Source organism: Nicotiana attenuata, unplaced genomic scaffold (assembly GCF_001879085.1).
Source record: "Nicotiana attenuata strain UT unplaced genomic scaffold, NIATTr2, whole genome shotgun sequence".
NCBI classification, from domain to species: Eukaryota; Viridiplantae; Streptophyta; class Magnoliopsida; order Solanales; family Solanaceae; genus Nicotiana; species Nicotiana attenuata.
The window spans coordinates 812,083-832,454 of NW_017670362.1; the positions used below are offsets into that span (position 1 = coordinate 812,083).

The 20,372-nt window shown below is 38.1% G+C and overlaps 2 protein-coding genes across 3 annotated transcripts; one reads left to right on the forward strand and one right to left on the reverse strand.

The window, feature by feature from the left end:
* The first annotated feature begins 1,240 nt into the window (after nucleotides 1-1,240).
* Nucleotides 1,241-10,884, forward strand: LOC109238372 (zinc finger CCHC domain-containing protein 8-like). Of its 2 annotated transcripts, none has more exons than XM_019404804.1 (9): nucleotides 1,241-1,502; nucleotides 3,713-4,117; nucleotides 4,784-4,865; nucleotides 5,319-5,394; nucleotides 6,319-6,399; nucleotides 7,762-7,895; nucleotides 9,214-9,463; nucleotides 9,639-9,702; nucleotides 10,011-10,884. In XM_019404804.1, exons 2-9 carry the CDS (start codon nucleotides 3,733-3,735, stop codon nucleotides 10,544-10,546), a joined length of 1,608 nt encoding a protein of 535 aa, XP_019260349.1. In that variant the 5' UTR covers nucleotides 1,241-1,502; nucleotides 3,713-3,732; the 3' UTR covers nucleotides 10,547-10,884. The 2 variants fall into 2 exon arrangements, with proteins under 2 accessions (XP_019260349.1, XP_019260350.1); XM_019404805.1 differs by lacking the exon at nucleotides 1,241-1,502 and adding an exon at nucleotides 2,127-2,230.
* Nucleotides 10,885-11,524: 640 nt separating this feature from the next.
* On the reverse strand, nucleotides 11,525-20,169 carry LOC109238373 (protein CROWDED NUCLEI 1-like). The gene is made up of 8 exons (XM_019404806.1): nucleotides 19,740-20,169; nucleotides 18,626-18,835; nucleotides 17,481-17,734; nucleotides 17,071-17,341; nucleotides 16,906-16,989; nucleotides 14,310-16,366; nucleotides 12,809-12,977; nucleotides 11,525-12,127 (listed from the first exon to the last, which is right to left on the reverse strand). Exons 1-8 carry the CDS (start codon nucleotides 19,935-19,937, stop codon nucleotides 11,876-11,878), a joined length of 3,495 nt encoding a protein of 1,164 aa, XP_019260351.1. The 5' UTR covers nucleotides 19,938-20,169; the 3' UTR covers nucleotides 11,525-11,875.
* Between the last annotated feature and the right edge of the window lie 203 nt (nucleotides 20,170-20,372).

Genomic DNA, 20,372 nt, shown 5'->3' on the forward strand with positions numbered 1-20,372 from the left:
ATATGGTTCGGGCCGTTTGACCCTCGGCAGTGCACAGTTTACTTTTATGTTGGATCGGGCCGAACGTCCTCCGTGAAAATTGTGTGATAATGGAACCGGGACCTCTTATAATCCGTATGATTTATTGTTTGAAAGACCACTTGTTTTGAAAGAAGAAAATGCCTAGGTTTATCAATTGCTGAGAAGGTTTTCAGTATTATTTCCTATTTGAGCTTGTTTTCTATCCATGTAAATTGTGAATTGAACTATTGAACCTTATATTATCGTATTATTGACCCTAGTAAGTGTCAAGTCGACCCTTCATCACTACTTCTTCGAGGTTAGGCTAGATACTTACTGGGTACATATTGTTTATGTAGTCATACTACGCTTCTGTACTTAATTGTACAGGATCCGAGGCAGGTGCATCTGGCTACCCGTCTGGTGCTCATTCTTGATAGTTGGCCGAGATTCCACGGTGAGCTGCTCCCTTCCTATGCCGTTCAGCAGCATGATGGAGTCTCTCTTTTGTTTTTGACTGTCTATTCTATTTCAGGCAGTAGGATAGATGTATTCTTTTGTATATTCTACTAGATGCCCATATACTTGTGACACCAGGTCTTTGCACACACATTAGTAGACTATTCTTTTGGGATGTAATCACTTAATTATGACATAATTTCATCACTTCAGCTTTAAATTTGCCTAAACTATTTATTATCACTGAATGTTTTAAATTTAATCTAAGTAAATGTCGGAAAGGTTTTGGTAACATAAATGGAACCCACTAGTTGGTTAAGTTTGGCTTGCCTAACTTCGGTGTTGGGCGCCATCATGACCTAGATTGGAAATTGGGCCGTGACACGCGTTGTACACGTGCAACGCACGTACATTAAAACTAGTATAAATCAAAACGATACAATACAATACTATACAATACATTATGAAACAATAACAACCATCCAAACAAGCTATAAAAAGTACATCCACCATTCCTATATTTTGTACGAAAATTGAAAATTAGCAAAAATTCATCAAATCGTCGCCAGGTATTAAAACTAAATTGTCACATAAAATAAAATTACAAAATTAATACTGCCGGATCAATACAGAAAACTCATATTCACCTCATAATTTTCTTGCCTCGTTAGATTTTAGCCCATATTTTTCCATTTTACTCTAATTTAAAATAAAGTTACTTCTACTTGTATTTATATCAAATTAATGAATATAAAATATGTATGTTTCAAATACATATTTATCACTTTAGCTTGATATATGACACTATATGCGGGTAAACGCTCGGACTACAGCCGCCAGACGCGCCGGAAGGTTTATTGGACCTAAACTCCCAATATTGCAGTCCAAATAATATCGGAATTTCGGACCCAATTCAATTTATTTGGGCCCCAAGTTCACATTTCGTCTTTTCTCCCCAATTTGACATTACTCTCCCCCTACAAACTCGGATCTCTTTCTCCGGCGAATTCCTCGGCGATTTCTCTCCCCGGTGAAACCAAATCGTAAGTTCTCTTCCCCCTTAATTCCCTTCTCTCTCACACTCTCTCTCTGTCTCTCGTGTGGCAAAAACCCTTATCCCTTTTTTTCTTCAATTCTCCTAAGAATATGCTTGAAAATTGTGATTATAGTCATAAATTTCAAGTCTTTTTCCCTAATCACTTATATTTACTCAAACAAGCGACTTTAATATCAGATTAGTATATCCAGCCTAGTGTTTGAGTTAATGTTAGTATGTTGGAGAACTCAGATTTATGTCTCGCAATATATTGTTTGCCGAAGTATATATCATTTCTGGTTATTATGAAAACTTGGCTATAAAAAAGAAACGATAAGGGACTTGTGACTTAGTTACACTCGTGGTGGAGCCAGGAATTTATACAACGGGATTCAAAAAAATAAATTAGTACTGTCACAGTTGGGATTTGAACCCATGACCTGAAGCAACTTTTGAACCCATGACCTGAAGCAACTTTTGAACCTCTTCACCATTACACTTGGACTTTTCTTTATATCAGGGGGATTCAACACCTTGTATATAAGTGTAATTTTTCGATGAAAGGTTGAATCCTCTTCCCTCTACTTAGTTCCACTAGTGGCTAGGGGTTTGAGCCGTGCGCCATGTAACTAAACCTGGTATTTTAGTGTTAAATTAAACCTGGTATTTGTGTGGAGAAGGGTAGAGAGGTGGGCCATTATCCCCGAGTTTCGAAGACTGCGGTTGGTCCTAAGGGTGAGTCCTGCTTGTGTTGGATTTGAGGTTCTTGGAGCTTTACTTTGCCGAGGACGCATGTTCCGTGCTTTGAATCTTTATTACCTCTTTCCGTTTGTCAGTACTTCGCCTTTGGCTTTACGGATCATTATTTCTTACGCTGTCCGTCCCAATTTATGGGAAGGTGTTTTCTGGCACATAGTTTAAGGAAGTAACAAAGATTTTTAAAACTTGTGGTTTAGAAGTTCTTGATGATAGAGGTGATCTTGATCTTAAAGATGAATAATGTGTAGAAAAAGGCCTTTTTCTTAGTTTACTTTCTGTCACCGCTTGTTTCATTATTGTGCGACCTTCCCTTGGCTATAAAACTTTTGTCTTGTTAAAATGAGATTTCTAGCTTAGCGAAAAAGAGTTGATTAGTTCCCGAACATATAATTATTATTTTATTCTGAGAAAGGTAACAAGTTTTGTATATAAAGAAAGGTGCACTACACAAGTTATGGAGTCACTAAAAGTACAAAGCAAAATACAAGTAAAAACAAAAATTCCTAGGCGTATATCATCATACGGATAATCTAGTACATCAAAATTGATTCAACAGCTTCTAAGAAACCTTCTTTAGACCAAAAATAATGAAGGAGTAAGCACTAAGCAGTTTATCTTCATCTTTTGGATGTTATTGTATTTGTCTTCAAAGCATCTTTGATTCCTCTCATTCCAAACTGTCCACCAAATGCATGTTCGGACAATCCTCCATCTCTCCTTCTTACTGGATAGGTTACCATTCCTACTCTTAACTCTTTAACACATCAACTATTCTTCCTGGCATCACCCACCTAATTCCCCTCAGGTTGATGGAGATTTTCCAAAGCTGATCTGTCCAATTGCGGTGTAAATTCCTTTTCTCCACATAAGTAACATTTGAACATAACTGGTAGCCCCCTTTAACCAAATTATCATGTGTCAAGACTGCCTGCTTTGTCAAAAGCCAAGTGAAACATGACTTTTCAAATCATCTTCCATGGCCAACAACCTGATTATTGGAAATGTTGTATTCTTCTCTATAAGCTGACTTAACTGAGAATACACCTTTACTGTCTCTTTGCCACACCATGCAATCCTTAGCAGTAGTAGTGCCTCTGAACTGTGCCAATAGACTGTAAACTCTAATATTCTATTTAGCTCCAGTCATTTAATAACCTTCTGAACATATGATTATTTTCTGCGGAAGGATATTATATTTCAGAGGAAGAGCTTGTAAACATGTTACATTTTGATGCAACATTCTAATTCAGTTCTATCTTATGGAATAAGGTGGATGATCACAAAATGGACACTCAATACACAATAATATCCTGATTTGGCAACTATGCTTGTGCAGAATTTTAGATTAACTTCAATGATGAATGCAAATATTTTTTTTTATTTCTAAGTTTATTTGAAGAGATCTGTTGAGCTAAAGACTAGTAAACCATGAAGTTTAATTATAGTTTGTTTTTTCAGCCTATAGGAATTTCACTTGCATGGGGACTGAGGATTCAAACAACCTTCCTGCATCCGATAATCTTGAAAGAGGAACTAAAAATAATGAAGATGGTGCAATTGGAGAGAGTTCCGAAACCACTGATTATGTTGTTGGAGAAAGCAAGGAACCTTTACAGGAAAGTGATAGTGACATGGATTTGGAGAGTGACCCGGGCTCGCAAGTTGGTGTTAAGTTGACTGAAACACTCACACAAGTTGGCGTTGAATTGACTGAAACCTTTGCGATAACAGAGAATCTAACTTCCATCAACGCTGTAATGCATGCCGAAAATGGACATCTAAGTTTGCAAGACGAGAGCAATAGTAGCAGGCATAAAGTGGATCAAGATCTTTTGAGCACTCAGGAAACTGTTGGTTCCAAATGTACGTTGTTTATTTGATATTTCCTGTTTTATTCTTGCCCAATTGGTATACTATTTTACATGCTCGTGTCCCACAACACCTAATAGGGCCAACATTTTAGGACTACTATTTTGATTTTTGCAACTACATACTTTTCTGGTATTAAGCAAGAAATCTTTGTGCCTACAGCTCCATTTTATTTGTGTCAAGTTTGTGTCTTTTTGAATAATATTTTTATTGTTTTTTTTTTTTTGACTTATAGCATGTTTGGTCCAGCTTTTTTTTGAGCCAAAAGTGGCTTTTTTGGCCAAAAGCACTTTTGGTCAAAAATTGAGGTGTTTGGCCAAGCTTTTGGAAGGAAAAAAAAGTGCTTTTGAGGAGAAGCAGAAACAGTTTTGGAGAAGCAGAAAAAAGTAGCTTCTCTCCAAAAGTACTTTTCTGAGAAGCACTTTTGAGAAAAATACACTTAGAAGCAGTTTTCAAAAGCTTGGTCAAACACTAATTACTGCTCAAAAGTGCTTTTCTAATTAATTAGCCAAACACAAATTACTTTTCACCAAAAGCACTTTTTTAAAAGTACTTTTGAGAAAAGCACTTCTCAAAATAAGCAGATTTTAGAAGCTTGGTCAAACGGGCTAGCCCTATTGGTTAAGGTAGATTTCTCTAAATGTGGACCTTTATTAGCAGGTTTATCTGGAGTTAAGAGACCTCGAGCAACTCCTGATGTTGAGCAACCGTCCGTGCATATCATTTATAATTCCTTGACAAGGTTTGACAAAAGTTCCCATGTTCTTTTATATTCTTCTATATCTACTTTAAGATTATGTTTATTTGGACTTTTGGAGTGACAAAGGGAAGTACATGAGGAGGGGTAAGGATCATTTGTCTTGTTTGGTTCTCAACTGGACGAGGATTGAATGGAATTGTGTTCCCCTGGATGTCAACTTTTGTAACCTGTTTAAAATGGCACAAGAGGAAGTATGCTCATGTAATTTCTTCCTCTTGTCTGAGAGGAGGTTAAATACTAAACATAGGGAATTAATTCAATCATTTTACCTATCAAAAAAAATAAAAACAAATCAGTTGCCCCTTTTCACCACTCTTCTTTTTCCCTTTGTTTAACCAACTGTTGAAGTTATCCTTTCTATCATTAAACAGGTATTTTTAGTAAAAATGTCATCCTTGTATTTCTCGATCCTGACTGGTTAACCTTGTGTTACAGAGAGAGCAGAAAGATGCTTGAGGGGCTGCTACAACAATGGTCAGAGTGGCATGCCAAACATTGCTCTTCAGCTCATGTAAGCCTTTCATGTCTCCTTTTTTTTTGTTATAACTGTGGTGTCCGGGCCAGCATGTGCATTCCTTGCCTAGTGTTTCTGTCTCTGCTAGGATTTGAACCCAGGTCCCCAAGGTTTGTACCCACTTCATTGACCATTAGGCCACACCCTTGGGTGCTCATGTAACCCTTTCATTTTTTATTGCTAGTTGTAGAGCAGAAGGGGAAAGGAAAGTTTGAAATGAAAATTGTTGAACAATAAAGCATTTCATTAGAATTAAGAAATTCTATTTAGTTAGACTTTTGACCTGATTTTGCAACTCATGTTCCATTTCTTTTGCCATGAGTGGAAATCAGTTATATTCAACTCATGCACATGCGCTGTTGATTATAACTAAGATCTTTATATGTCTGTTTTCAAGTGTAAGAGATAATATTACGTTAACATTGTCGGAATATGTCTTGATTCTTTTCCATTGAATAATTGGTGATTATTGGGGGTGCCCAAGTTAAGAGAGCGTAATCCACTGGGTTATCAAGAAAGAGAGCGTGATCCGCTGTCCAGATTTTGCATGGAGGTCGAAGTTAGTTGGCATGTTTGATGTGTAGTTAAGAATGGTCAAACGTCTGCTATTTGCTTCTCTGGCATCATTTATGCATTATTTTTTTATTTTAACTATTCCTAATACCGTTTATTATAGTTATGTAACAGCTGACAATGAGTCTAACCTTTTGTGTTATGATTAGTGAGGTTTTTTTTGCCTCTCTACCTTTATAGGGTAGGGTAAGGTCTGCGTACACACTAGACATTACCCTCCCAGACCCCACTTATGGTATTACACTGGGTTTTTTTTTGTTGTTGTTTTAGTGAGGGTTTTTCTAGGGAACTTCAGTGTCTCTGTAGGTTTCATCTTGAGAGTGCTGAGCCTTGTTTTGTTGGTATCAGGATTCAAAAGAAGTTGTTGAATCTGGTGAGGAGACATACTTTCCTGCTCTTCATGTTGGTCTGGAGAAATCTTCTGCAGTGGTATATTTCTATCTCTGCTGCATGTACAAATTCAAATTTTCTTTTGAGCTATTGTTACCACTGTATTTGATGATCTTTTAAAAAAAAGTAAACCGAAGACATTTGCCCCCGTTTATTTGCATACTATTTTATACTTAACGTGTAAATGGTGACATGTATTCTCATCAGCCACCAGGGTTTCCCAAAGGAATAGACAAATCGAATCTGATCGACTGATTGGATTTTGCACATTGCATTTTCTTGTTAGTGAGTGGATAAATAGGGGAAGAACTTGTATATAGACCTTCCCCACCCCCGTCCCCCTCTCCCTGAAAAAAAAGAAATAAAGATAAAGGAAGCAAATATTAGAACCATTCAAGTAATTGTTTCCAAGAAGATTGGGCCTGGGTGCGGTGTATACTACGAGAAAAACGAACTAGTTGGCTGCAGGTACATCTAATTATATGTATAGTCACTCACCTTATCTGCTATAAGTTATTCTCTTGGTTAAATTGCTATTATTCAGTATAGTTGTTAATATCTATATCTAGAATTTAAACGTTGGAGTATTATCTAAATACTATAATTCTGTAACCATAATTGTTTGTGATAGCAAAATAAAATGACTTTTGTAGACTACCATGTCAAAATGACCTTTTATTTTGTATCACGTAATCCACTTTGTTCCTTACAAATAACTACCAATGTTTCAAAGGCTCGCTTGGGCGCGGTTCAGCTCTGAAGCTAAGGGTAAAATGGGCTGAGCGCTTCCTATAGCGTAATGAGGATTTTAACAACACTGGGGGTTTTCTTGAGAATTCATATGTTTCAGGTTTACAGCTCGTACACGGGGTTATCGCCACCCGGTTATCGCCATCCATTAATATCATCTTATCTCAAAAAAACATGAACGCGATCAGGCGCTCATTCTTAAAATTAATGCTCTTGATGCTTGCTTTTGGATTATGGTGTAAATTTATGGATGTCTGTAAGTGACATAAATTTTGTTTGCAAAAACTTGTTGATTGTGCAATATTATTGACCTGTTAGAATTGAAGTTTTGCTTTGAGGAATTGTTTGCTCGCTAATTTTATTTTCAATATTATTAGATAACGTTCTTATATTTTATGCTCTGATTGAGTTAAGACACGTAAAAATAATTTGGTTGTGTAGGAAGTTCGAATTGTTTAACTTTGCCGTCCAAGTCTTTCATATTTTAAATTCTTATCTGAAAGATGTGTTCGTCTTGCACACCGGTATCCTCTCACGGTAGCTGTTGTATCTACCCATATGGCATTGCTGCTTCAAATCTTGAGAAGAGTTGTATTGTAATTAGACTATTTGCTTTTTCTTAAGAGGCTAAAAAGTACTATTTTCTGTTAGACTTATTGGGTGGACAAACAAGCAAGGAACAACAAAAGCGAGTTTATTCCATTGGACGGCAACTCTGTCCCGCTATACGATCGTGGATATTCATTTGCTTTGACTGCAACTGATGGTTCAAGCAATGTGGAAGCGTAAGTTATAGTTAAATTCATGTTTGGCAGTACGTTCATTCCTAGAACATATATCTTATAATCTTTCAGTTGTTAGTTTGGAGTACTATATGGATGAACTAAAATGCACGCCGCGATGCCGTGCTATTTCAAAAATCATGGATGTTTTAGGCTTTCAAATACACACACACACACACATGTATTGGGAATTGGTTGACCGTGACTGGTATATTTCAAAGATTTGCCTAGGCTGATGTGGTAATGGAGTTTTCATGCGTAGTTCTGCTTAGAGAGCTGTTAGGCAGTTGGTCTCTATGCAACCTTATAATTTCCGTTCCTCTTTCATTTCATTCCATCTCTTAATTGAATTTTCCTCCCTTTCTTTTCCTTCCTGTTGTAATAATCTTGAACTTTACCTTTTGTGATTCAGATGTATCATCCTTGTCCTGTCGTCTTGTTAATCTCCGACATGATTATATCTAGAGGTTGCATTTGATTATTCTTCAATGTCAGACAGCGGCATGCGTTCTCGGCTCCTGCAATAAGATTCATGAAAATCAATATCTATTGTAGTTCATGCTGGAACATGGCCCGGTTTAGTGTCATGTCATTCTTTACATTTGGAATATGTATCTGATACTATGTTATGTCAGTCTTTCCACTTTAAAAGTTCAGTTGGCCCTGGAGATTGCATTGGAACACTTCATTTGGATTGTTTTATGATAGCAGTTTTCTTCGACAATGTTGAGATTATGCCTATAGATATCCTTGTTTGCAACTCCTCTTAAGCTTACAGAAGCATCCCAAAAGTTGATTATGCCTAGAGAAGCATCCCTAAAGAAGATCTGGAGAGCTATTCCTCTTAGCATAGCTTGGACTATATGGAAAGAAAGAAATAATAGGTGTTTTGAAGCAAGAAGGAGCAGCTGCAATCTGTGAAATGTAGTTGTTTGCATTATTTGTACTATTGGAAAGATGGAAATGTTGTTATGAATTTACATAACATGCTGGACATGCTAGACTGCTTAGGATTTAATGTTTTTAAGCTAACACTATCTCTGTATTTTCACAATATCAGCTCGATACTGTTTTTAATAAAATCTTCACCTTATCAAAAAAAAAAAGGATATCCTTGTTTGCAATTTTAATGGCACAGTTGTGTCCTTCAATGATCTCTGCTTATATTCTTAGTCGTAAAAGAAAAGGCAATACAACCGAAGGAAGTATGTAGGATCCTGTTGACAAGATATTTGATTATGGCGTTTCCTGGCGACAAGAATTTGTACTTGTTCGTGTGATTTTTTAGGCATAATATCTTATGATGTCTTTTGCATTGCAGTGGAATTGAAATAGTTGATAGTTCGCGATGTTTCAATTGTGGTTCCTATGGCCACTCTTTGAAAGATTGCGCTAAGCCTCGTGACAATGCAGCTGTAAATATTGCTCGTAAACAACACAAGTCCAGAAGGAATCAAAATGCCAGTTCCCGCAATCCAACTCGATATTATCAAGATTCTCCAAAGGGGAAGTATGACGGTTTAAGACCAGGTGTCCTGGAGCCTGAAACACGAAAACTTCTGGGCCTTGGGGTGAGATAGACCATGTTATGACTTCGCTTTCTCACATGAAAAATGATTTTACGTGGTCTTAACTGTTTAAAGTTTTCTATCCAGTGCAATTCATTCTAGTAATGGAAGTGGTAAGACACTGGTGTTGCGATATGCTTCATTTTTATCAACAGTCTTTTCCTTTTTCATTTTTCAGGAGCTTGATCCACCTCCCTGGATTAATAGAATGAGGGAAATGGGATATCCACCAGGATATTTGGGTAAATATACACGTCCTCATTAGTTTATTGGATGTCTGTTTGTATTCTGTTGGTAATCCAAATTATATTTATGGCAGTTTTTTGTCAAGTTAGTACCGGACCTGGTTAAACATTTGCCTTTTAACCAAATTAGTAGGCTAGGCCGAAACCACTCAGCCAACTCTTTCTTACCATACTTTTTTCTTCAGATTTTTGGGGACACAAAAACTTTCTTTGGTTTTGCTTCTAGAGTATTGCATGCTGTCCTCAAATTACCTAACAGCTGTTGTCAAATCTACTGACTCTTCTGCAATTTATGACCTTTTTAGATCCAGACGACGAAGATCTACCCTCTGGAATCACAATATTTGCAGATGAGGAAAAGAAGGAAGAAACAGAGGAAGGGGAAATTCTTGATAAAAGCTTCCCTAATCCGCCTAGGAAGATGAGTGTTGATTTTCCTGGTGTAAATGCGCCAATACCTGAACATGCTGATGAAAGACGTTGGGCGCCTGGATCTTCGAGTTCGAGTCTTTCAAGAAGTCATTCACACAATCGATATAACCATACACCAGACCCTGTCAACAGAGGGCATTATCACGAGCGACGTTGGTCTAGGGATTTTGAAGATGATGGACCTCCTGGCTGCGATCCTGGAACTAGCCCCTCGTTGTCAGGCTATTCTTACAGATATGGGGCGTATGACTCGCATTATTCATCTATTAGCCCAAGGGATAGTGCTCCAATGCCAAGAAGCCCTAGTTTTGGAAGATCCTTGTCAGATAGAGGTAGAAGAAGCCCACTTGTCAATGATGGTACTACAAACCATAGTTTCCATGGTTTGTACTACACTTCTCCTAGATAGACTTTCTAGACGATCTGATAAAGTGGAGGATCTAACCTCTGATTCAGCATTCTCTTTGCCATTGCAAATACGATTTTCCCATCATGAAGACTAATGGCATGTTTGGACTTTGTATTCCGATTCAAGAGAGTGAAATATTGTACATAAGCTAGATCTGAATCAGATTTGGTGGATATGTTAACAAATTTTTGTAGGAGTTCAGTAAGCTGGCAACTCCTGAATTTTGATGTGTATTGTAAAATAGTGGTAGCTTGATTGAAGTTGACAAATCCTGCAGTCTCGTAATGATCCAGTTGTGTGTCTTTTATTGTGCAACCTGCTTGGTTAACTACTATGTAGTAATTTTTGCAGTTTAGGAGGTTTACAATTGTTTAGTATTGCAGTACATAAAACTGGCTTATACCTCAGGGGAAACACCGCTGAGCTTTATTGAATCTTTCGGAAGTAGCAGAAAAGATACTGCTCTTATGCTCATCAATTTTGTTCTCAATGCATGTGTTTTATCATTAATTTTCTTCGTAGGAAGAACACAGTAAAGATATTTCTAGTAAACTTGTTGAGTGTTCGAATCCTTATTGATAGATTCATGAGGTTCCTAATAGCACCAATAAAAGGAGACAGAACGAGCATATATGCATATTTTGGATTTGACTCCCGACTTGAAGGTGTAGAAAAGTTGGAGCATATCTAATCAGTTTAAGCTTTCCTTTTTTCAACAACAATTACAAAATCCAGTGTGCTCTTACAAGTGAAATTCTGAAGAGAATAGTGCATACACAGACCCTACCCTTATGTTTTGAAGGTACAAGCTTTTTCGATTAAGCTTTCGTTTTCCGTTTTGGGAAATCTCAAGGACGTTAACATCAATCTCAGTTGATTACTTGATTGCAATATGTAGCTATGAGGCTGTAGGAAAGGTGGCATGATAACCATCGACTCATATTCAGTTCTTCTGTCTGTAAGTGGCAATAAAGCAGATACAATGAAACAATTAAGTCATTTTAGCAATGTTTCAATAACATTAAGTACCAGAAGTCTAGTGTTACAATGGTTAAGTCGTGATACCACGATATTATGGACACTACGATTGTTAAACAATATGCAAGCACCTGACATCCTAACACAAGCATTAAAAGCCTACCACAACAATTCCGATCTGAACTGACTTCTGTTTTAACTTCATTTCCAGAAGAATACACACACCACTAGACAAACTCTAAAAGCATGAAACTATACTAAAAGTAGCAAAAGAAATGGAATAGTTGTCAATATGCCTGGAAAAATTCTCTCAAGCATGCAACCAAAGCGGCACTGTCATTTTGGCCTTCATTATGTGGTGATGAAAGTCCAAATCTTCTTCCCTATAGAGACTTCACCGGGATGTTGAACCTCTTCCTCCTCGTTGCCCTCGTTATCTTCTTCGTTCTTACCATCATCATCCTCATCCTGTTCATCTTTGTGTTCCTCATCGTACACACTGTAACCTGAGGGCCCTTCTGGTGTTCCATTCACTTCTTCACTCAATCCCGTATCATCTACCAATTCATTAGCTATATCAGCACTGTCTGCTGCACCCTTCAACTGCCAGACAAATAATAGCAAAACTTAAAAAAGTTTAATTTAGAGATATGTTTTGGATGGATTAATAATTTTGCGACTTTAGTGCAGAGATTAGTAGCGCCTTAGACTACTGATTTCTTGTAGGATGTTCGGTTGATATGTTACAAAATAGTGCGCAATGTGTAATTTAAAATGTGTTTACTTTTTAAGTAAAATAAAAGTTAGTTTACTATTATGTATTGCCATCTCAGCGTGTGTAATCCATTTATTATTAATATCCGGATTCTTATTTCACATTCTATCCCACATAAAATAACAGAGATTTCCACATAACTTATGCAAGCATTATTTGCTACGAAAACAGAAGTAGCAAGCAAACATTTTATAATATAATGCTGTATTTTATTGGAGATTGAATCTCCTCCTACACCAACCAAAGGACCCCTCACTGAAACAGTTGTAGCCAGAAAAATGTGTTTGAATATTTCATTCGAGTAAAAGATCCAGTTTAATAATTGCATGCACCTGTGCTGTTGTGGTTTAATATCCAGGGGAAAGAGGTGCCGGGGGAACAAAATAAAGTATGACACACATACATAGCATACATGCAGATGGAATGCAGTAAATTAAACAAAAATAGTAGGTGTGAGATAATGGACATTTGTACATCAGACGGGGCAGGAGAATAGAGTGTGTACTTACAGAGCTATCGGCTACAATGGGAAGACCCGCACCAGAGTTTCTGAGTTCTCCATTATCTCCATCGCTGACCTCTGCAGGAGCTGCTGGCGCAGCATTGGAATCCCAATTTTCTTCCTGAGATTTTGAGACCAGCTCTGGCAAAGATCCATTAGCCGTAGCTGCAGCCACACTGATGGTAAAAATGTAAGTCAAACACCATTAGCTGTCAAACAACACCTGCCTCAGCTCCCATAGAGAGCGAGGAAGGAGCAACAGAGACGAAAAATCTACCACGAAAAGAGAAGCAGTTAAGAGAGTTGGTCATCTCCTTCCAAAGAGTTTCATGAGACGTAAAATCTTTATCGGAAACAGTTGACCGACAGACCACCCAATTGTCTCTCAAGCACGAGGATGATGGTGATCAATCTAGTTCCTATTCCCTCTGAGAAGACACCATTAAACAAGACTTTGGTACAGGATTGAAGATCCCAATAAGGCCAGTACCACTTGACACCAGGTGATTACAGGACTAACGACTATGAAGTACCCTATTACTAAATTTTGAAATCTCTTTGGTATTGGTCTGCATACACCCAAGCAAACCGGGGTTGGTCTGCACGTTCTACTTAATTTCATTAAATTGAGTTTACAGAAATAAATAGGTCATAAAAAGAAAGCATTCAAAGTTCACAACCTCTTCCTTCCAGTAAAACAAACCTCTTTAGAGCTCTAGTAAACTATATCAAGCTGTCTGCTGCCCGGAGTACATGATCAGCTATATTTTTTTTATCGGTAGTACATGATTAGCTAAATCCTTCATTCAAAACCTAATACTTGTACTAAAGAGAAGAAAAAGTTCAGGGAAAGAGAATTCTTAGGGTGCTGATAGCATCACGCTAACCTAAGACCAATGTCCATCACATGGAAGTCGTCTCTCTTGAAGTACAAGGACGAGGATGGAACGGTGAAATGAGTAATTTCAATTCCACATCTCATTTAGGAAAAGTGCATCCAAACTTAAGCATTCAACTGTCATTCATAGTCCTTAAGAACCCAATATTTCTAAATGTCCACACGCGACCTTATCCAAGAGACTTAAGGACCTCAGAAGTGAATCGGTTTGACTTCCATTAGCCATGGAAGTACCACAGTACCCACATCTTTGAGGTTAACAACCTTCCTGAAAATACAGAGGACAAGCTTAAGCATTTCAGTTTTCCCCATTAATTCTCGGCTTTTACCTATTGGTTGCGGCAGTGAAGGAGGGAGGGAAGGCGAGGTTTGTTTCTCTCCTCCAGAAACATGCCCTTCTAAATGTTTCTTAAATTTCTTTTTGCATGTCAGGTTCTCTTTTTTTTTTTTTTTTAGTGGGGGTTGGGGGGGGGTTGGGGGGTGGAGGTGTTCTCTAACATTGTATTTAACATTTAAAGACAGATCTTGTTTATAGTCTTTGCATTACAGTTCAGTTTATCTTATGCAATACAACAAAATTCAGAAATCAAAAACCATAAAAGGGATTTACCTTTTGGGACGGCGGAGATTATATCTTCTTTCACCAAGAACCTGCACGGACGGGGCAGCCTTTTGTCTCCTCTTCCTCCGACTGCTAGCCGTCACACTATCTGACTGTCCATCACTATGATTTCCATCAAATTCACTTGCCGTTCCCTGTGATGTATGGGTGCGAGTACGCTTTCTGGTGTTACTTGGCGCTCCACCCAAAAGACTAGATTCTTTCTGGCTCTCCTCATTTATATTAATTGAGTTCTCCAAACCACCATTCACGTGCGTATTCTCAGTCTCCTTAAGATTTTTTCCAAGGATTGCTTTTGCACTTGCAGCTTTTGCCTTAGTTGAACCTGTCTTACTATTTTTACCACGCCCTTTCCTGACAGGTCTGCGCTGGCCAGCATTCACGTCGGAATGCTGAGAGTCTTCGCGAATATCTTGGCCAGCTTCCACCTCTCTAATGCTGTTATCACTTTGATGTCTCTGGTCATCACACGTGTCATTGATGGAAACAGCCAGATCTGGTTGATCATCGTCTTTCGACAGTCCATCAGGTAACTCACCAACCGATTTCTCTGCCAGAGAAGATCCACCAATGAGACCTTGAGATGCAGGATGCTCAATCTTCTTACCTGGTGAGAATATGAGAAGCTTTGATGTACATTTTCGAAGCCAGGACATGGTTCCAGCAGAAGCAGTAGATCCTGAATTAAGAACACCAGGGGACAACTCGTTGTTAGCACTTCCAGGTGAGCCCTGGAGACCATCCTTTAGATATTCCTGTGCCACACTTCGCAAGGGAGGGGCCTCGAAATTCTCCACATCATGTAGAGCTTGAAGGCCAGAAAGCTCAAATAGCCGAACTCCCTCTCCACATGAGCTGCAACTCTCCAGATTTTTGACAAAAGCAATGAACCTCTCTCTTTCCTTTGCAAAAGCTGCCCTTTGATCCTTCAACTTCCTGCTTAAACCATCGAGCACATCGATATCTTTTTTCATCTCTAACTGTTGTTCTTCGAGATGCATCTTGTTTGCAGAAATTTCCTTTTTTTCTTTTTCCAGCCGAACTCTTTCTGACTTCATCTCTTCCATTTCCTTACGGGCAACTTCCCTTAAATAGTTAACATTGCTGAGTTCCCTCTGCCTCTCTTCCTCAAAGAGTTTCTCCCGCTCATGCAGCGTGGACTCCATTTCCTCCTGCTTCCGCAGCATTTCACTCTCAAGTTCTCGTTTTTGTCTTTCAAAATCATGAAGCATTTGCATTTTCTCGCTTTGAGTTTTCTCAGCTAATACTGACCTTTCATGATCCATAGTAGCCGCAAATGTCTCTTGTGCCACTTTAAGGGCTTCCAACTCTCTCTGAACATAATTTTCTGTTTCCAGCTTCTCCTTGTTCAACCTTTCCTCCTCAGTGTGCCGCAGTTTTTCAAAATTCCTTTTCAATTCTTTAACTTCCTTCAACTCCTTCTCGATCATAGATCTTCTCTCATCCAGCTCTTCCCATTCTTTCTCAAATCTCTCTTTTTCCTGCTTTAAATCCTCAGCTTCCTTGAGAAGAGTTTCTCGTAAAAGTCTACAATTGTCCGTCTCCTGCTTCAGTTCTGAAAGAAGGCGAGCATGTTCCATTTTCTCATCTTCTGTTACTTTAAGCTGTTCCATTTCCTCATTGATCTTGAGCTGTTGTTTTTCAAGTTCAGCTCTTTCATTCTCAAGCTCAGCCCTTAAAGCCAGTAAACTCTCCTTTTCAGTAAATATCTGCTTCTTTTCAGTTTCCAATTCTTTCTCCTCAGTTTTCAGAGACTTTTCTCTTCCCTTCAATGCTTTCAGCTTCAATTCAAGATCCTTCTCCTTCTCTTTCATTTTGTCATTTCTCTTTTCAAGTGCCTGTTCTCGTTTTTTGAGTTTCTCTTCAATGTGATTAACTTCAGCTTCCTTCTTCTCCAGTTCAATCACCTTGCTTTTCAGTTCTTCATCTAGTGATGTCCGCCTCTGCCTCATTTCCAATTCAAACTCCTCTTCTTTTGATTGCAGGATAGCTCGGTGTTCATCCATTAACTTTTGTATCTCCTCCTGTTAATTTCCGATCACAAGAATAAGTATAAAGTAAGTACGATAGTCCTATCGATAATTGAAATACTTGACAGCTCTTTTTCAAGTTTATTTCTTCCTCGGAAACAAAAGACTTTAAAGGGACAATAGGAGCAAAACAGAGAACTGACAACCAGAGATAATGTGAGGCAGAGAAATTTTTAGAAGAGTACTCCAGATATTATTTTGACAACCGAGAACTCAGTGGATAACGTACCCGCCCATCTACCCTTCTCCACTTAATTCCAGGCTATCTGTGTCACGGTTCTAACTCGTGACGTGCACCTAACCCCCACATCACGCACTGTGCATTACTAGACCAAAGCCCTGGGCCAAGAGTACTCCAAATACTGGAAGGGGTATAAATAAGAAATTTTTAAATAAGAGTAAGAGAAGATAATGTGGCCTAATCCTGTAGAAAAAGTACTGTAGAGAAATTGACTCGAGGGAGGAGGGACTGTCCTCATAAATATCAATCACGCATACAGAATAATAAATAACTAATAAATGCAGGTACTCACTCTCTCTTTTGCATTTAGCTTTTCCTGTAGTTCATCTAATTCTTTCTCTTTTATCTCCAGGCTCTTTTTCACATCCTCAAGTTCCTGCATCAAATGGAGAACTAGTAAACATAAAGATCAAAATACACATTAGCTACTCTATTGGAGAAATCCAAGGAAACTTGCCTTCTCCTTATGAGCAAGGCTAGTTAGTCGGCTGCTCATATCATCTTCTTTCTTCCTTAAAACTGAGTTAGCTATGTCAATTTTCCTCGACTCATTTTCAAGGTCATTCTGCTTCTGCATCAAAACGCTATCGTTCTCATTTGCACGTTGCTCTCTTTGGTTTAGCAATGTTCGAGCATCAGCCAGCCTCTCCTCTCCTTCCTTTAGTTTTCTTTCCCATTCTCGCAACTCTTCTCTTTGTTTAGATAGAGCACTCTCATGAGCTTCACGCCTGAGATAACAAGAAAAAAAACCACTGTTACTGTCAATGGATGCTGTCGCATCACTTTCATCATTCAAAACTGCGGACATCAAAACTACAAAGTGGCATAGAGAAATGAGGGAAAATAATAGTGTTCAAAGGAACATACTCGGTATTGAAAGAGGACCGTTCTCTTCTAAGTGCATTTTCTTGAGCCTCAATATCACATAGTTTTCTCTCAACTTCTGAACTTTTTCTTTTCACCTCAGCGAGCTTGGCATCAGCTGCACGCAATTTCAATTCTAGTTGTAGTGAATTCTCTTCAACACTAGTAGCCAATGCAGTCGCCTCTTTTAATTTTGAATCAGCTGTATATTTAGTCTCTGCATACTCCGAGCGCATCTCACGCAATTCCTTCTCTAGCTGCACCAACCAACACGATTAGAAGATATTAAAAGGCAATACACTGGGTTAGTATCATCATAAAACTGAACAAGAGTGCCAAGAACCTTCACTTTACGAAGCACATGTAACACCTCGTCAGAAAATTCTGTTACAAGGTTGAAAATTTACAGGACACATTCCTAAAGGGGATCCAGATCGATATTCATACAGGAGAATCGAGCAAGTTCACAACATAAAAGGCATGGAGATCAAGAAAATTACCTCCTAGTGCCTTCTATAACTTGGAATTTTAGATGTTTTAGATCCTCTTTGATCATTACATGACTAAAAATCAATTGCGTCATACCAGAAGTCAAGGTAAATGTTCATATGACAGATTTGCACTACATGGAAGTATTCCAGATAAACATGTGTAGCCCTCGAACATTTGCAGATTTTTTTTAATCAGTGAATGGAAGAAAAAGTTAACTCATGTTTTGCCCATATGGAGCAGAATGCTAAGTCTGGTAGTCTAGCACATATGCAGAGTTTGTCTGCTCGGTAGTTAACATACTGCATGGTCATAACTGGTACATATGCTATAAATCGATATATAAATCCGTGACAACAAACACTGGTGATGTTCTAAAAGCACATGCGGTGGAATGTACTGCTTCCTAAAGGAAAAGAGACGGAGATAATTTTTGTACTATTATTTTACCAATCAGGAGTCTACAACTAAGCTGGCATTACTTCCAAGGCTTTCAAGGCAAAGCTAACAAACATCATTGTTCTCCTAGCAACAGACACCGGTTTAAAAATTAGTTCTTTCTGATAGTAATTAATCATGTTAGCTTGCTAATCATACATTTCGCGAAAGAAAAATGGATCATAAAAACATGGTAGCCTAATGAAGAAGTAGAAGTGTACCTCGAGCACGCATTGCTTCTCAACACCCAATGCATTCCTCAAATTCTCCTCCCGTTTCTCCACTTCAGATAGAGCAATTGAGTAAGCGTTTTGTTCTCTTCTATGGTCCTCCTTTGCTTCATCTAAGGCTTGCTTAATTTCTTCATACTTAGAAGACCACTCCTTTTTCTCAATCAAGAGAAGGCCCATATTGTATTGATAGTCCAAGAGCTACAGAAAAATTGAAGCAGTCAAACAAAATCCTTGTTAACTGACTTGAAACTCAAGAGAAGTAACTCCCATGGCACAGCAGATATATACTGAAAAACACTAACATATACATCAAACATAGAAGCAGCAAGTGCTAGCACATGTTATCCTTTATCACTGGCAAGATAACCCCCCCCCCCCCCCCCTATCGGTGTGCTGGGAAATTAAGTTGGATTAAACCATTCATTGCAAATAGAACTTACATGAATTTTCTATATGCAAAAGCATGATACCTTCACTGTTCCTTGAGCCGAGGGTCTATCAAAAACAGTCTCTCTACCTTCACAGGGTAAGGTTAAGGTCTTCGTACACATTAACCTCCCCAGACCCCACTCGTGGGATTGCACTAGGTTTCTTGCTGTTTAAAAGCATGATACCAGATATAGAAACAAAATCTCAGGGCAACATAAAAGATTGATGAACTCATATACAGCATAAGATGTCTTACTGTTACCTAAACTGAGATGTCAAAACAGTATCCAAAAGTTAGATTTCACAACATCAGCTCCACTTGCAAGAAACGAGTTCAAAATTGTCATCAGTTTAAGGAAGATTCTTGATTGTTTAAATTCAAAAAATAACCTTTTTTAATATTGAAAAAAAAAAATCCTCTGTACAAAGTACAACATATAATTGCACAAGCTACTTTCTACCCTAGCATATAACAGAACCCAAATTCTTGCAAGATCCATGTACAAAGTACAACATATAATTCTTCATAATTTTATAATACCAAGGATATACAACTGTTTCTTCTTACATAGTCTAAACCCAAGAAAACTAAAGTACCAACGAGCAAAACAACCATATTCTATAAATAATTAAAAAAAAACTATAAAATAGAAGTGTGGTTTAGTAAATTAACCTCATTTTCAAGATTTGAGAGCTTCTCAAGAATCACTTGTTTGTCCATAGTATCATCACAATCTTCGCTTAAGAAAATACCCTTTTGTCCAGAACCCATAAAGCCGACATCTTTACCCTTTGAAACTGCCCTATTTGCCGGATCGGTTCTTGGTGTCAAAGTCCAGCCGGAGAATATCTTTCTCGGCGGAGTAGACATTTGGTAAATTCCCCAAAAGGGACTCTTTCGTTTTCTCAAAAATTGGCAAAATTACAGATCAAAGATTTGAACTTTATGAAAAAGAAGAAGAAGAAATTAGTGGGTTTCACGATAAGGAAATAAAAAAGCAGAAAAATATAAGGGAATTTTTGAAAACCCTCGCCGGAGTTCTTGAACTACCTACCCCCTTATGAAATCTTTATCGTAACCCAACTTCTCAATTTTGTTTGTTTTAATTTTAATTTATTTACTGTTTGAAGTCCAGCAGCCAATTCTTCTTCAGGAAATTATGTTTTTGACCTTGTATTTTGTATAATTATATCCGTTAGGGTAGGGTGTTTTGGGAAATTGGGGAGCCGCCTTTGGATGAAAAGTGACTTTTGTTTTGGGTATTGTCGAAAATGACCTTGAAAGGTAGTTAAAGGAAAGGGGCAA